This window comes from Linepithema humile, chromosome 3, assembly GCF_040581485.1.
Source record: "Linepithema humile isolate Giens D197 chromosome 3, Lhum_UNIL_v1.0, whole genome shotgun sequence".
NCBI classification, from domain to species: Eukaryota; Metazoa; Arthropoda; class Insecta; order Hymenoptera; family Formicidae; genus Linepithema; species Linepithema humile.
Genome location: NC_090130.1, coordinates 20,176,777 through 20,195,524, shown reverse-complemented (window position 1 = coordinate 20,195,524; position 18,748 = coordinate 20,176,777). Strand labels below are relative to the sequence as shown.

Below are 18,748 nucleotides of genomic sequence, written 5' to 3'. Positions count from 1 at the left end.
CGACATCCAACATTCAAAGTAAACGGAACATTAAAGAAAACGAGACAATTGGACTCGAATCACATCGAACTAGACAGAGTTTGAAGATCGACATAACCTCCTTTGCACAAAGGTATTATGCTTGCAACAAAAGAACAAATTCATCGATCTACTGCGAAACCTGCTGAAGCAAATCGAACGCCGAGCCTTCCGAAAACGTTCAAGCCTTGTACACGATGTTGCCGCACATTCAGCGGTCGCACCGTTCCGGAAGATGCAAAGATGAGCCAAATTTCCAGTATTCTTTCATCTCAACGGGGATGCAACGCTGTGTGTCCGTCATCGCCCTTGCTCGGATGACATCGTGACAAACGCCAGCTTCTTGTCCGTCACTCCAGGTCAAACCATCAAGGGGTAGCGCCGGACGGTATCTCCTTGAGAACAGTCTTTAATCAGGGAGGATTTAATTGTAACCACTTCTCAAAGTCGGTTCGTTCTTCTGTTGCCTCGCTTTAGCATCGACTGCAGGCAGTTTTGTGTGCTTATCCAGCAGGTGCAGAATCATCTTCCAGAGACTCGGAAACGGCAAGCAGTGGCGTGCTGAGAAAGAAACGGTGTCTGAGCCAGATCGGTCCGGTCGTCTGTGACAATAATTATCACTGCCCGCCGTCGGACGCAAGTTACGTTCCGATACAGCAACGGTTTCAACATCACTCTGCCCCTCTGAGATCCGGTAGCGTTGAAGAGTTAGCTTGTGCGTAAATTGAAGTCCTCTGGTGGGGCAGGTGAACAGTCTCGAAAGGCGTAGATAACCAAAATTCGGAAGTCTGAGTGGAAGTCCGTTGAGCGGCTCGCTCGGAGAAATGCGGTGTGTGTCGAAGAGATCGTGCGCTGTCTGTTCGCACGATCCTCTTCGTGAGTTCCTCGACGCTCCGCGGCTGGATCCGGAGCGTGATTTGGTCTTCACGTGGATGCCTTTGCAGTCCGATTCTTTGGATTTCGCGTGCATAGTTTCGCTTGCTTGGAGCAAAGGCACCGTTGCAATTTATATGCAATATGGAGCATCGTGCAGCAAGGCAAGATCAATCATATGACTGCTCACCAGGATGGCCCGGTTTCATCCCGCAGACGACGGCATCGTACGAGTGATGGTACGCAGCTTGAAGATGATCCGGCCGGCGAAAGGAATCGTCTGACAACCTGTCCATCAAGGTACTCAAATTGGCTGATAATTTGTAAGACCTAATATTGTCAGTTATTTTTTTTTACCCCATTAAATCGTTTTTATTAATTATATCACACTGTTACAATGCAATTTCATTCAGATTATAACACTCATCGTATCATAATTACACTGTATTATTCATTATAATACGTTAATGAGATTTATTTATTAAATGCATTAAGTGTATTAAATACATATATTTTCATCTGCGAATTTTATTAACGAATTAATTGTTATTATAACAAACGCATTTGCATTAATCCTATATAGATCAAAACTGTAGATCATAATTGAAACTAAAATTGTCATATTTTGCCAACAATTGATGTAGATATTACATTTTCGATATCTCCACAAAAGTTGTAATAGTAAGATCAAAAGTTACATAAAATACGAGAAATGACGAAGATAGATAAACATAAAAATAAAATTAAAATCAAATAATTGTAACTGATGCGAAACAAACAATTCATATACTTCGTCTGTACAAAAAGTTGACGATAAGTTCATAAAATCGTCTTATTTTATAAATTTATAAATATGGTTTATAAATTGAAAGCAGCACATAAAATTTATAAGTATATTTAATAAATTTTGAAAATGTTACTTTATATTTATAAATGATAGATTTATAAATGTATTTATAATTTTATAAACGTATAATTAAATGAATAATTATATGTCAGAGTTGTGTGCAATTGTTCTCGTATACTTTAGATTACTTATGTTAGGTTGAAATCGTCCAAGTCAGGGTTATCAAATCAAAACTGTTGTTATAAAACTAAATATTTAAAAACTAAACATAAATCAAAATAAAAATTAATTTTTAAAGTAAAACAAGAAAACACTCCACGTGTTTATTATATGAGTTAAACACATGCTATTTTATATGTAATTTAAATATAGAGTTAAAAGACTTTTCTCAACATTTAAATACTCACTCTATAAAACGCGTAATAGATTTTGAAGTGAATAAAAGAATAATAATTTTTTAAATTGTTACTTGAATGCAATTACTATCATTTCCATTGTCAACAACTTTGTACATATAAAAATTAAAAATATAATTATATCTTATATCAATTCTTATATCAATATAAAACTTGCTGCCATTTTTATTTTTCAGTTTGATTGATTTACTGAATAATTCAGTTATATCATATATCCTGTTTCAAACGTGTCAATGTATTTAAATGGACATATTTGCGAACTCTTAAATACGATAACATTAAAAACGAACCCGAGAAAAATTGGTACAATATGATTAGATGTAAATATATATAATTAGTTAGGAAAAGATCTGATAATATGTAATATTATAAAATTGTCTATTATATAAATCTATATTATCTATTATATAAAATCATATAAAATTATATATATTATTAGATCTTTTCATAACTAATTATATATATTTTCATCTGAATCATCTTAATTATACCATTTTTTCTCGGGAATGTTCAAATCGACTGCCGTTATTGTGTTATTATCATATATAAATCCCATTGTCAAACTGCACATATAAAAATTAAAAATATTATTTCCCTTATCGTTATTAATTATATTTTTAGTTTTTATATGTGCAGAGTTTGATAGACAGAGTTATGGCAATAAGACAATGACGGCAGTTAATAAAAATGGTAGTAAATTTTATGTTAATATAAGAATTGATATGTTTTATATTGATATATTATTGTAGTATCAATATATAAAATTTACAGAAGATATATCGCACTACATTGCGTCTCTTTCACGCATTCTGGCTAACCAATGAGGCTCCATGTGCTTTCTTATATTCGATGAAATATTAACAAATATAGTGCTCGAACAAAAATATTACACATGAGCTCAAAACGGCCAAATTTTGTACAGTAATTTAATCTATTGTCATAAATTTTGTAATCATTTCTTCCGTAGAATGTAAGAATAAATGTTCAAAAAAATATTTAGGCAGAATATTTTCTTTACATACTAAACATTCAAATTTTTAGTTTATCAAAATATATCATTTACATATTTTCTAGGTTTTGATTTACTGTTTTTTTAAATTTTGTTATATGTGTGATTAAATGTTCTTTAAATATATGGCAATTTTATATAATATTCAGAATTTTACAACAGCCAAACTGTCAAAATTGCGCAAAAGAATGTTTTTTTGTTCAATTAACAAATTTGTTAAATGAAAGTAAAATGCATTCTTTTGCACAGTTTTGACAATTGGTTATAAAATTTCGTAATTTTTTATAAAACTGCCATATATTTGTTTTAACATTGTGTCACGTTGCGAAGAACTAACTCTATTGTATATTTTTTTCGAAACCGATAAAAATTTTAATTCGGAATTTTACAACAGCCAAACTGTCAAAATTGCGCAAAAAAAATGTTTTTTTGTTTATTTAACAAATTTGTTAACTAATACTTAAAAATATTTTTTCTGCACAGTTTTGACAATTGGTTATAAAATTCCATAATTTTTTACAGAACTACCATATATTTGTTTTAGCATTTATTTAAAGTACAATATTTTAAATGATTTTTTACTCCTGCTGTAATTGGAAGTTGCATTTTTTCACACACAATGTGTACTTCACGCGAAAATTATTACTTTTTTATTTACTTCAAAATCTATTACGCATTTTATAGAGTGAATGTTTAAATGTTGAGGAAAGTCTTTTAACTCTATATTTAAATTACATGTAAAACAACATGTGTATAACTCATTGTAATAAACAATTGGGATATTTCCTTATTTTACTTTAGAAATTAATTTTAATTTTGATTTATGTTTAGTTTTTAAATAAGCGATAATTGCTGATGTTAATATACGAAAGTTATTTCGTGCATCAAAAGTAATTCCGTATAATTATATGTAACGAATGTAAGTCTATTGCTTATGTTAAGTTGACCTTTCACGAGTTAGCGAAATAAAGTTTGCATTTTTAAATGCTAACTTTGGAATGCTCTGCATACTTAAAAAGGTTACGTGAAAATATTGCTGTTTACGATACAGATTAATTAATGGCTATTTATCAATTTAATCTATTCTTGCAATTATTATGCACAAGTTATTTTTTAACTAAATCTTTAAACTCCAGCAGCGAATTTTACTCATTGAGAATGAAAAAAAGTTATAAGACTGTAGACCCGGAACGCATATTTTATAATGTTTCATATGTGAATAATTTTTGCTTGATTTTTGCAGGAATGTTTAAGAAATTTATTCGTCATTTTTGTGCATTAATTGTAAAATGTTATGATATGTATCACTCAAAAAAATATTTCGCTGATGTAGTTAGATTTCTAGATATCGCAACAAGAATGTATCGCTATTTTTCGTATCTGTGAAAACATTGTTTGTCACATATAGAATTTATAGCAGTAATGTTCTAGCAATAGCTTCTGAAAAATTTAGGTACCATTGCTAAATGTTACTCATTGCATGATCTAACACGTGATTGATCTTATGTAGATAGGCGCTTTAGAGAAACTTTCTTTTTAAAGTTCACAAACAATACAGATATATATTCTGTTTCTGTCATCTAAACTGATTAAGTAATTACATATGTAATATCACAACAATTGCTAATCATTTATCTGTTTTAGTTAATTTTTTACACCTAGAAAATTTTAGCTATTATTGCAAGATCATTTTTTTAAGTGATATTAATTGTAAAATGTTAAGATATGCATATTATATAAAAATACGTATAGTGATTAATGATTAATGATCAAATAAAGTTCCAATGATGACTAAAAAAATATTTGATATCTTTAAAGATATAATTAGACGAAAAGCTGTTGTGGAAATATTTGTAGCCAGTGTTTTGTATGGATTTATTCGATAACATTGAGTAACACGTTATCGCAACTTTCGGTGAACTTGATCCAAACTTACGAAACCGGTATTTAATTAATATATCGAAAACCTGTATATTTATTTGAGTGTCACAATAAATGATAGTATTCACATTACATTATCTCTTTATCTCTTGTCCTGTAATTAAAAGCGAAACTCGAAATGAAAAGTTTATAGCAGAAGCCATAGCTGGGAGAAAGTAGGTCTCACGGTTTTATTTGAAAAGACCGAAAATCTCGTTTGTGTTTCACCTACTTTTACGGCGTCGGACATATGTTTCCTCGAAACATTCACTGTATGAAGAGTTCAGAGTTAATATTTTCCAAATGATGAACGCTGTAAATCGCAAAGTGAAAACGAGAATCCGTAACGTAAAATGTATCTTTAAATGAAAATATGCAATTCTTAAATAAATGATTTCTTAAAATAAAATCACAATTAACTGCAAAATTATTTTTTGTTTATCCTTGATTTACCAAATTTGCCAAAATAATAATCAATTCTACATATCGTTGTAATTTAAAAAACATTGGAGTTTTTGATATAAAATCTTCAATTTTTCAAACTATAATAATTAAACTTATTTTTTTATTTTTATTTTTGAAACAGTAAAAATAGAGCGAAGAGGAAGAAAACTATGCAACTCTCATGGAATTAAATAAGTATTAATTTAATCACATATAATTACAATCACACATGTTTGCAATACATACGCCAGACTCTGCTGTGGAAATTTATCATATGCTGAGGAAGGTTTAAGTTGACTTAACTAGAGAAGTGCGCCGTTACCAATTGAATATAATTAGAAGAGGTTAAAAAATATCTAAAAAATATCTTTTCGACCGCTCTTTGATTATTTTAGAAATAAATCTTTTAATAAATTCTGTCATCCGTTAATTTTAGAACATATTTTTAGCTAGCCTTAGAATACATTCTTGTATTTTTAATTAAATCTTTTTAAACACTTTTTGGATTAACTTTCAATCTTTTTAAATTTTTTGTGCGGCATTGTATGCATTTTGCAAAATTGTTTCTCTATTATCTCTCAATCTTTTGAAACTTTTAATCACTAAATTATGCAAGAATTGGGCATATAGAATATAAAAAACCCTAGCAATATCATGACGAGTCAAGGAATTATAATAAAGGACGAAACGGAGAGAGAATGAGTGCGTCAAAAGCTTTTATCGTGCTCGCAATTTGCAAAGGCGCGGTCTGAATTTATATACATTTAGCTTATTATTCTGCATCGTGTATGGAATCGGATCACTTTAAACGGTGAGCGGTACTGCGGTATGGCCTCGTCGCGATCGGCGTGGGATTGCTTGGCAACGATCAATGTTGCGCAATCCTGACGATTATTAAAACAATTTGTAATCGAGCGATTAGTAGCTACAAATAGCTGGATCTGAAGAAATTTTGCATCTAACGCAATGTATGATGACATACCGTTCGATTGCTATTGCACGACATTGATTCTTTCTCCGAGAAATATCATTAAGCATAACTAATTTTCTCATCGGCTGTGAATGCTTAATATTTGGTTTAAATATATATTTTACACACTAAATGTCGAACTATAGGTAAGTCTTTCTATCCAGAGTCGCTCTCGAGAGAAATAAAGTTCTCAAATGTGTATTCACTGCACGTCGTTTTTGCACATCGACAGATCTGCAATATTAAAGGGATGCATTTCGGGACCGATTGATCTTATCGAAGAGGCTACACCGCAACCTTCTCTCCGGTGGTGGCAGCAGTTTTCGTTGCTATCGACTTAGGCAGTCGGTACCGCGGCTGCCGGCTGCGCCTTCGCGGCATCCACGTCGGTGGGCGGTGGCAGGGTCGGGATGTCCGGGTATTCGAGCTTGGCGCCGTCCTCGCACTCGAAGATCGGACAGCAGTCGGGGAAGCTCGCGGTCTTGTTGGTCTTGTCGGAGAGCTTGCACTTAGGATTGGCCTTCGGCAGCGGGCCGCAGTCCTCCACCAGCTCGAACAGACGGCCGGAATTGTCGTCAGCGGGCACGCACGTGGAACGGCCGCAGAACGGCGACAGCTCCCACGTCTTCGTCGGCTCGATAGTCGCGCACTTGGTCGACGCGAAGCACATGCCGGGGAAATCTGCAACGCGTAACAATGTCATTCGGATGATCGTCTCTTTTGCAGTTGGGTGTAAAGAGCTAATGAAATTATGAAATTATATATCAAAATTATGAGAAGTTATAAATTTTTTTTATTGCAAATTTTGCTCGGCAAAAAGCTATTCCGATCCATTAGTTTAGCGGCCGGGGGAGAATTGATTTTCACCGACGCTGACGCACGAGATCAAAAGGCCACATCCATCACCGGTGAACGATGAAACACGGATATTGCACTTCCTTAATAACGCGCTCGCTCGCGCACGCTTACATTATCTCGTTACCTCGTCACGCGCGAAAAGTGTCATTACTTTCTAATGCATCGTGCGCGCCGAACCTGAGCAGACCGGTGTTAATGCTTACAGATACCTATAATTTTACTCGTTAATTGCGTTTCGAACAGCGACACAAATAAGAGATGCGAGAAAATAAGTACGAGAGAGGATTTAATATATTGCACACATTATATCGCACATAACAAATTTTAAAAAATTGATGATTACGCTATCAGATTCTCGAAAATGTTTTGTACAAGGTATTTCGCAACTAATTTGTTTTATATCATCTAATTATTAATCAATAATGAGAGAATATTTCAATATTAATTATTTGTAATTGATTTTCCCGAAACAAAATTTTTCATTCAGATTCTATCACACATTCGAATATGCAATATTATTCAAATGTTTTTTTTTTTTTGTTAATTAATATCATTACGCAATCAAATCATTATTATTCATATATTTCAATCATTTAAATACGTCAGATATATGTGCTGCATTTGGCAATCTACTTTTGTATCATATGCGCTGCACTGACAGCTGTGAATTTCACTTCCTCGATGCAAAACCGTATGCGTCAACGACGAATGTAACGGATGACAGCATTACGAGGTTAATTCGATTATAATCGGCAGCGATCTCGATATCCATTTGCGATGACGACGTCGACGACGACGATATCGTCGTCGTCGTCGTCGGTGTCGTTGGCTGTAATCGTGCTAGAAACTTCAAGGAGAAACACTTTCACTGTCATACACCAGGTCGACCGATTGCAGCCGGCTTTTACGCAACACGGCAAAGACAAATGTTGGGCGTCGTCACGATGGGCGTCGACGTGTTTGTTAACGACTCTCACAATCAGTTACATCAACCCTTCGAGGTTACCTCGATGACTCACGAGTTTCACGAGATCGTTTCACTTTCAAGGAAGATGACAAAAAAAAAAAAAAATCTAAATCCGATCGAATATCGATTCTTAACGCAAACACAATTGCAATAAACAAGTTGAAAAGATAAGAAAGAGAGATAAAATAATTTGTTTGGGTAAAAAATTTATTAAAATAAATATTTTATTAATTTTAATCTTTGCACTTGGCGACAGAAATATAGTAATGATTAAATAAAATGAATGCCAAGAATTTGAACAAACTCATAATTAAATAGCTTTGAATAATTAAAAACTTGTGACTCATTAGTGGTAATATTTTGTAACGTTTCACATCTCTATGTTATGACGTAGATGAAAGCTAATTCGAGAGAGATTACGTATCTCGTACAGACGTCAGAATGTTTAGTCGTATAATTCCGCTCTTGTCTTGAGTGAATATGTTCTTTGCAAAATTTAAATAATGACGTGTATGTTACCGTTTTCTCAATGCCGTCGACGTTTAAGGCTAATAGTGTTGCGGTTCGCTCGTCTCACTAGTCAGCATAGAATAATAAACAAGGACATTTAAAAAAAAAAAAAGCAATTAAAGTGCGCATAAATCATAGTCTTCATAAATTTATTAAAAATTCAGAAATTAAAATTTTAAAACAGAGCTCAATTGAATTTCAGAGGGAAAAATTGGTACTGTTGTAAAAATTACTTATTGCAAAAACATTAGTAAAGAAACGTGAAGAGGATTTGTAGCCGACTTTCACCGGAACTTGCGAGAAGCATAATGACTCGAAACTCGTACGTAGAATTAAAGATTCTGCGTTTATCGTATAAAAGCATTAATATGAAGCATCGAAACGAGTCGGAATCAGCAACCGTGAAAATATCACTTGAATGTTTTTAAAATGCAGAATATTAATTTGCCTTATTCGTGGAGATTTTATACTTTCATTTAAGTGAAACCAGTCTGGCTGCAAAAAAATTGATAGCAAAAAACGAAGAAATTATAATTTATAATTATGTGTAATTTTATGATTTCTTGCTGCAATAATTTTTTTTTGGAAATCCCGCGATGCAGACGGCTATTTCTTTGACTTTACGGTCCTGCCTGCAACACTTTCATCGCACTGGTTGTCGTCTCTGGTAACCAGTCTGGGCGTTTACTCTCCGCGACCGTTTCGCTTTCAGATAATGATGTTTTATGCAATATATGAGAGATATTACACTTAGAATTAACTCTAATTTTTGTTGAAATTTGCAATTTCATTCAGTTCGCAAAAAACTTTGATCCAGTGTTTTCCCGTGGTAGAAAATTCATACAAAAGAATTATAAAGTATTTAGATACGATTTTCCCCGTCGTCGTTAAACGTAGAGATTAAATCGATTTAGACTGTGTCGAGTCTTATTTACGCGAGCGTGTTACATATTCAACACAAGACCTTCGTTTCTTGCGCTGTAACCTTCTAAACTCTAAGATAGATAAACAAGTTCTAGCCTTCTTACGCGCTTCCACACAATCCTGTCTTCGCTAATTCGAGCAACGAGGTCGCACGGTGTTTTCTGTTGCCTTGAGTAATTCGATTATTCATGGAAATCCAGGTCTGCACTCCGACAAGTAAAAACGACAAGAAAGAACGCGGTCAGTGTAATTAAAAACCTATGCTATCGCGCCAAGGATGTTTTTTTTTTGGAAGGCTCTCAAATTGTTTCGTCGACATTTGATTGCGCGGTCTCATCGAAGGATGTAATTTGCCGAGTCTCGCATCTCATGATGATTCACGCGAAATGTAATAATAGAACAGGTGGAGTTATTTTCACAGTTGTTTTTACTTTTTCAATTCATTATTTCTCTAAATTAAAATTCTAATATCGCTTGAAAGAAACTTTTATTGATTTCTAGAAGAAACATAAAAAAAGATGTGTTATTTTTTTGCGGTCTTTTTATATCGAGAAAGAGAGAAACGCATCTCTCGCTGCATCCTAGAGGTTGTATAAAGAAGAAAGTGATATCGGGAAAGGAAGAGAAGGAACGGAAAGTGAGGTGCCCCCGATGCGGAGATCGTGAGGCGATGGTTACAGCAGGAAACTTTCACGCGATCTCGTGATCTTAACGCCGAGGGCAATCGGTTTCCTATTTTTCTCACACATCCACAGGATATCACCGCGAATCACTCATGCGATACACCCGGTGTCCCTGTGAATCACCGCGAACCGCACCTGCTACGAGACAATAGACGAGCCGATGCAAAAAAAGAGACATGGGAATCGCGCGTATCAGGGTCGATTCACGCATGGATGAATACTAAGGAGACGGACGTGATAATTATAGAACAGAAAAGGTAATATTTATCAAGATCGATGCGGAAACGAGTGAAGGATTGCGAGGCGTGGACAAGGATACTCGTGGGCTCGTTATCTCGGAATACATGAGTTTGCAGTTGTTATGGTACTTTCCGCGACACTTTACGACTCGGCCGTCGATAAATTAATTGTAAATCAATTCACGCAGAACCGAGAGTGACTTTTATTTTCTCTAAGCAAGATTTGTCGACAATGCAAGTCGATAGCCTTCGGGACTTCGCGCTTTGAAACTGCTTTGAGAACGGAAAACTTCGAACAAACGTTGTAATTCGCATTTTTGATAATATAGTTATGTAATACAGAATTGATTATAAAAACTGAAATTGATTCTATATTGAATTTTTTTTTTCTGTTAACTCTACATCTTAAATATTTTTTCCACTTCTTGAAGATTGAAGTAATGGCCAATTTAAATATAAATCGCTATCACATTGCCTGTCTGATGTGTCATCGAAATTCTGCAACAATCGTTCGATACGTGTGACACGATATCGTAAGAAAGTTGAGTCTCTTCCAGAGACCGGTTGAAAACAGTGACAATCGTCCCACTTGCCGGTCATGTACACACAGTTCTTTGAATTCGGTCAAACCTCTGACACACAGTGATTCTCAATTGATGTTCTACGGACATTGTTTCTCGACTGACAGATTTCCATTTCCATATTATATTTCTATTGTATTTTACATGAAATATTTTACTTTATCGCACATGATCGGTTCTTTACGTTCAATTTCCTATATATATGATTTGGAAAAATCTTGGAAAATCTGTATTTATTTCGATTTTTAAAAATTTTATTCTTATATTTCTTTGCGCAAATAAAAAAGATATTATAAACGCGATATTTTTCCTTTGACAATTAACATATTGCTCATCACGCTAATAACTGACACATGTTCAACGCAAATTTCTGGTGTCAAGTATACCATCTAAGTGCACGTTGATAATTATCGAGTGGCATTAGCATTACGTTAATCAGAGATAAATATTATTACTTTGACAGTAAGATTAAAATACTTCACGACAGTGAGATTGAAACACTTTTTGCCTCTCGAAATTATCTTCTTAAAAAGAAATATCTCTTAGAAGCTTCTTTTCAGATGCTTCATCATGCATTTCATCAAAATTTTTTATCATGCATTAATTATTTTAATTAGCATTTTCATTTAGCAGTATTATAATTTCGTTATAATTCTCAATAAATAGATAACTTTTATTTCTACAAATTCTTATAAAATATTATGAATCTAAGGGGGTTTGGGAGAAAATCGGCTCTTTAACTAGATACAGTAATCTTTCAGAAATCGCGGTATTGCCGTATATAAAATTCCTCTTTCATAAACTGTAAAGCCAACAGGTACTCACCGCGAAGAACGTCAGCGGGTATCAACCGTCGGAAGGTTTTCGGTCGCTCTTGTGCCTCCTGGGCGACGACGAAGGCGACCGCGGTGCACAGCAGGACGAACTCGAGGACTAGCTTCATGATCTCGGCAGATAGATTCACAAGGGTTTTAGACGCGTAGGAAAAAGGGGAGAGAAGAGAGCAGAAAAATAAAGCTTCTTGTAGCGATTTAGACTGGTTGGGCCCGATTCCCGTGGCGGCATTTTATAGCCGACCATCGGGCGCGGTCCCTGTTATCCCCACCAGGTGTAACGTGGTCTCTCACCTCTTGAACCACCCGTCACCGAAGAATCGTTCGCGACCGGAGCTCGAGCGGTGCCGGAGACACCGAGGCAAACGCGCTGGATCTATACGATAGACAGGCAGAAATGCACTGTATATATAAAACTGATTGACCGCATTTTATTGTGCTATATTGTGACATACGAGAGATTCGACCGATTTAAAATAATAGATATCTAGAAATTATAAAAATATACACACAAAATATTTATATGTGCAGAAACATCTTTATTTTCAGAAAGAATTTTTTTTTCTACAATGCCCCGAATGAATTTTTCCTAATGTTAATTATAAAAAAATGTAAGAAGCTTAAACTTACGAAGTAACGTCGGTTATTCCAAGTACTTTCACTTTCCGGTACTTTAACTTGAGCAGCCTAAAATATTGATTTTATTTTAATAAATTGTGAATTTCTACCATTTGTTTTTTTATTTAACTGAGATTGTATTAAATTTACCAAAGGCAGAAACTTAATAAACACCCAGTATGTTAAATGCGTGCATATGGGTTACGATTTTGTGCGTGCTGCGTGTAAGAAAATAGTTGTCACATTAGGATAATAGCACAGTGAGTTCATACCATTCATTTTCAGTAATTACAGACTTAATAACGGCAATTAGCATTAAATGTTATTTACTAATACAATTTAGATTCTATTCATATGCTAATAAAAAACGAGAGTATTGTCAGAGATGAATACAGTACAGTTTTATCGTGGAATCAGCCATCGTGGAATTTTCTCAACATCTCATTTATTCAAAGAGAAGACTCTTTAAGGAAATTATACTTGCTAAATAGATTCCCTCTCTAGATCTTCACAAATTTAACTGAAATTTACATTCCGACTTCTGCTTAAAATCGATTTAAGTTTATCGGATTGGGTAATTTACGAAGCGGACGTGGCGTTGCGTAATATAAAATCAGTTTGAAAAACTGGTATTGTAAGTATGAGCTTTTCAGTAAAACACCTTAAAAATACTCTGATATTAGCGTTTCCTAATTTACTACAAAAATAATATTTCTTTTTATATTTTATTTTGACGGCTTATCTCGATTTCTTGATAAACGTCCGTGAAACTTGCGTAAAATTTTTCACCTGAAATACGTTGGGCAACGGTTGCCCATGCAATCTTCAAGCGTCATTAATATAGATTTCTCGGTAAGATGAACGATTAGCATAGCAGTTAGCAAACATAAACGTTAGAGAAACGCTGATTTATTTTAACGTGAAAAAATTACTTAAAGACCCGCGACCTATTTGTATAACATAATTCATATATTTTGTAGCGCAGATACATATTAGGTAACATTGTATGCGTATTATATAGCACACTCACATCACATGCGTGAAAACTGAATTCTCGGATGTATAATTTTTTCGAATTCGAATGTCGATTTTATACGAACTGCTTTGTTACGCAATGTGGAATGCCCCGTACAAAAGATTATGCGATACGAGTCTCGTAGCATAATTAATTTATGAAAATGTGGCCCACCAGTATTCTGTGATCCAAGAATCGTGTAGCGGAGAAAGAACATCGAAGAAATGAAAAACTGGAATAAGTTTAGCTGCTACAACAATTTCCAATTCCATTCCTACAATTTTCCGTTTGTGGTAATCGCATTTTTTTCAAAATTTTTTTTCTTCAAATCTTGTACGTTAATCAGTGGCTCGCAATTTTACTTCGAGAAAGCGAAAGAGAGTTTGCTATCTTATACAAGAAATTATTATTAAATAATATAATCCTGGCAACTCGTATTCTATTAAAATAAAGCATTTTCGAAAAAAATGTTTCATATGAAAGCTGTAGGGTTTTAAGCGGCACATTATATAGCAATGTTAGTTTGACCTTGGATAACATAATTAAGGTCACGTAAAAATTACTTTGAAATTTTTTAATAAAAGCCCATATTTTTGATTACATATTCTTGTGAGTTGATCTCGCAAGCTTTTCAAAATACTATAATAAAGGTTTTTTCATTAGGTACTTTTTGAGTAATTTTATATCTTAATCTGACATTTTTGACATAAAATATAAAATATCTCGTAAAATATTTAATTTTTGATAATTTTATTCTAATACTTTTCTGCACAGAATAATGAGACGAATCAAGTAGTGTAAAGAAAACGTATAATTGCAAAAAAAAGTACATTGTAAATTACATACGTTTTCCTAAAAATAATGTGTTTTTTTTAACTAGTATATTAATTGTAATTATTAATTATAATTAAATACACAAACAAAAAAATTTTCTAAAATAAAATACAATAAAATATTTATAAATGCACTTAAATAAATCGTCGATAATTTAATAGTTACAAAAAAGTCGATAATTAATTCATAAAACAATTTTACTTAATAAACTGATAAACATAGTTTATAAATTGAAAACGAAGTACACATAAACAAAATTTATAAGCGTATTTAATAAATTTCAAAAGTGTAACTTTCTTATCTATATGACACATAGTTTTATAAACATATTTATAATTTATAAACGTAAAACAAATTATACGTCAGGAATAATTATACGTAAAAAGACATGCCACTTTTCTTGTGTACTTCAAATTATTGCAACACATGATAATTCATACTTATTATACAAGATGTCCAGATATTACTACCAAAAAAAAGAATAGAAAATTTATACAAAAAATAATGATAATGTTATCTTTATGCCTTCTTCAAAATTATAATTGCATCGTGATATACAGCTTGTTTCATATTATATCTTATTGTGAATTAAAAACCATTCGGCCTCATCAACTTTATTGTTCATAATTCTACATTATGCTCAGTGTGTTTAACTCTTTTATTAGATTAATTAAAAATAAATGATAAAAAGAACGTGTTGTTATTATTTTTGTATTTTGCACATTTTCTGGTTAGAAAAAATTAAATAAGATTTTGATTGATTCAAACATATTTAATATTATTTTCTGTTATAACGATTAGATCAGAAAAGATATTAGATCAAAAAATTTAAAAAAATGCAGAAAAATTCATCAAAAAAATATTACAATAAATAATACTTTTAAATCGTTTTATCAATTATATGAAGAAACCATCTCATATTTGTTTTCAAATGCCATTTTATTAATAAGGATTTAATATCTATCATAATTAATCTTGAAAACATGCATATTGTCTGGTTATTATTATATAACACAATTTTCGAACAATTACAACTGTAAGAATTAAGAATTGACATATTTTACTGACAATTAATGTATCACTTTTTGGCAATCTTCACAGTACTTATTATAATAAATTCAAGTATAATATATGTAAAATGCACGATCAACCAATTTGATAAGAAAATGAAATAGAAATAAAATATTTATAAATGCACTTAAATAAATCGTCAATAGTTTTATGGTTACAGAAAAGTCGATAATTAATTCATAAAACCGTCTTACTTTATAAATTTATAAACATAATTTATAAATTGAAAACATAGAACATTAACAAAATCTATTAACGTATTTAATAAATTTCAAAAATGTAACTTTCTTATCTATGTGACACATAGTTTTATAAACATATTTATAATTTATAAACATAAAACGAATTATACGTCAGGAATAATTATACGTAAAAAGACATACCACTTTTTTCGTGTACTTCAAATTATTTGAGTCGTCAAAATTAAAATTGTCGTTATCGTTGGTTGATGCTACTTGAACGTCATTATCATCATTCGGTTGTCCAACTCTAGATAAACCTAAATGTAAATAATTTAATATTTATTAAAAACAATTTCTTTGGTTATTACTTTTCTCATTACATATTTATTAAATTAAATGCGATTCAAAGAAGGTAAAAAATTAATTATGTATAAAAATGTTAACAGTAATATCAATAAAACATATTGTCACCTGTTTTCTTCAGTTTGGTTGGCTTCCTGATGATCCAAAGCTATGTTAAACGTTCTCTGTGTAATTGTCAGTCGGTTCGGATGTCAATTAATATTTTCAATTGATATATTATTAATATCACGATCGATATACCATAATGCTAAGTCTAAAGGTATCTTAGGTATGTCCAACGTTCTTCTTAGACGTGTCAGTCGGTTCGGATGATGATTATCAATATGACGATTGAAATATCATAATGCAACGTCAAGAAATATGTTGCTATGACAAAGACTACATTTCACCTCAAAATCATCAACTTTTGTACAGTATTTCCATTCTCAGCCACTGTTGTCAAGTCTTGTGTTAAGAAAGAATAGGATGCTCGTCCAAGTGGTTGTAAAAATTTATAAATACACGAAACAACAGCAACATTTTAAAGAATATAAATTATGATACGTGAAATGCATCCATGGATATTTGTGTTCGTGTGCTTCTTCGTGATTGTATATTTCTTCATGCACTTTTTTTACGTGTTCACCAAAGTTTGTTATATTTACGTAACAAGAACGATTGTAGCAAAATTGCACTTTGCTTGAAAATCCTGTAATTCATAATTTTGGCGCAGTTTTTTCATATTTTTTGTTCCGATCTTCTAGTGCAATTTTTCCGGATGACTTTTAATTATATGATCAGACACTTCAGAAAGCATATCAATGGTTATCTTTAAGCAACAAATAGTACACTTGAACTCTGTAGTGTCATCAGTTTGTATAAAATATTTCATTATCCAATGGTCATTTATAATATTACGTATACTGCTCTGTTCCTCCGGAGAATGTTGTGACGAATGTGGCTCTATACATTCAGGCGCAATCGGAGATTGACCACACATGAGACATTCTGTGTATGGTATGTTTTCATCGGATGTATATGCATATAAATACTTAAAATATATCCATGGTTCTTGATTTTGATGTGCCTGTTCCCATTTACATATGGCAAAATGATCTCTATATATGTGCAAGAAACTATCATTATCTTCATTCACATATTTACATTCATAGGTGCAGTCTTGCGATTTGCATTTTGCTCGAAAAGGCGACAGTTTAGTATAATATTTCCACATGTTTTCTTGAACTTTCATAGCTTTTGACTTCATGACGGATTCTGACGAAAGACGTATGTTCTGGATTTCTTTAGCACTGTTTAATTCATTCAAATGACGACTTATTATATGATAATGTGTCATGTGTCGGAAAATAATATCTGGTTTGTTACACTCCGTACATTCTATTTCAAAATCACTAATTCTCTTACAATATTTCCATGTCCAATCGTAAAGTACGTAACTTTCCACTTTGTTTAAATGATTCTGTTTTAAATGAGATGCTAAAAATTGAAAATCAGATTGAAAATTCTGACAACAGAAAAGACATTGAGAGGTGGAAGTAAGGTTGTTGTACTTGAAACATATCCATGGCCATTCTTGTCGTCCTTTATATTTTTCGTATTCTACTATATAAGGATGCTTTTCATCTATATGTGACAAGCACTCTGTAATGACGTAAAAACCTTTTTCACTGCAAAACCTGCATTTTGCTCGGTAATCCGACACTTTTTCGAAATATTGCCACACGTTTTCTTTTGTCACTCTAATTTCTGACATTGTGTCCGTTTCTTCTTACAGGACGATGAGAACTGAGTACGGTACAGGAGGACGAAGAAATACGTATAGTTTCCCGTTTGAATGTAAATATTGATACGCCAATTAACCTGTCCAATAAATAACAAGTGATACGGTAGCATCTCATTTGTCAGCTTATATGGTAATAACAATGTCGTGTAAGACGTGTTATAAGATATATCTTAAATAAATAATTTTTTGAAAAATATTATACATATAATTAAATAATTTTTCAAAAATATTATATATTTTATTACTTATATATAAAGTAATAGCGATATCATCAAATAATAAAAACACGCGCAATTTGCCGAGCTTACTGATAATACAATTGCTACATTGCTTACAGCAATATAAAATTGCGCATTTATTTTTAAATTTTTTAATATATTGTCTCAAAATGTTATGTAATATATTTATATATTTTTAGCTTGCAATTTTATTTTTTAATAATTATTAAATATTTCGTTAAAGCTATGTTTCTAAAACATTATCAACTTATTGATACATATTCTATTGATATGTTCTCTTCTTTCTCGTTATTTAATGATTCTAATAAAATGTAAAGATACAAATCAAAGAAAACTTTTTTTTAATTATAAATAATAATTAAAAAAAAAGTTTAAAATAAATAGATATAAATTAAAAACAACCTAGAAAGAAATTACAATAAACTTTACAGCTTATAATAACTTATCAATATTAATCTACGATGTTATATTATCATTTTTACATTACACTTACAAGTGACGCAAGCATAACAAAAGTGCATTAAATTGTAATACTTTTTTATGAAACAGTT

At 32.1% G+C, this 18,748-nt stretch overlaps 1 protein-coding gene and 1 long non-coding RNA gene across 3 annotated transcripts; both read right to left on the bottom strand.

The window, feature by feature from the left end:
* Nucleotides 1–5,709: 5,709 nt before the first annotated feature.
* Nucleotides 5,710–12,318, bottom strand: LOC105671560 (uncharacterized). Its single transcript, XM_012365828.2, has 2 exons — nucleotides 12,085–12,318; nucleotides 5,710–7,178 (listed from the first exon to the last, which is right to left on the bottom strand). The coding sequence occupies exons 1-2, from the start codon at nucleotides 12,200–12,202 to the stop codon at nucleotides 6,835–6,837; spliced, it is 462 nt and encodes a 153-aa protein (XP_012221251.1). The 5' UTR covers nucleotides 12,203–12,318; the 3' UTR covers nucleotides 5,710–6,834.
* Nucleotides 12,319–12,760: 442 nt separating this feature from the next.
* On the bottom strand, nucleotides 12,761–17,968 carry LOC136998929 (uncharacterized). Of its 2 annotated transcripts, none has more exons than XR_010889441.1 (3): nucleotides 16,284–17,968; nucleotides 16,014–16,129; nucleotides 12,761–12,779 (listed from the first exon to the last, which is right to left on the bottom strand). It is a non-coding gene; the product is annotated as an uncharacterized lncRNA (long non-coding RNA). The 2 variants fall into 2 exon arrangements; XR_010889440.1 differs by lacking the exon at nucleotides 12,761–12,779 and having other exon boundaries at nucleotides 12,913–16,129; nucleotides 16,284–17,651; nucleotides 17,726–17,968.
* Nucleotides 17,969–18,748: the final 780 nt, after the last annotated feature.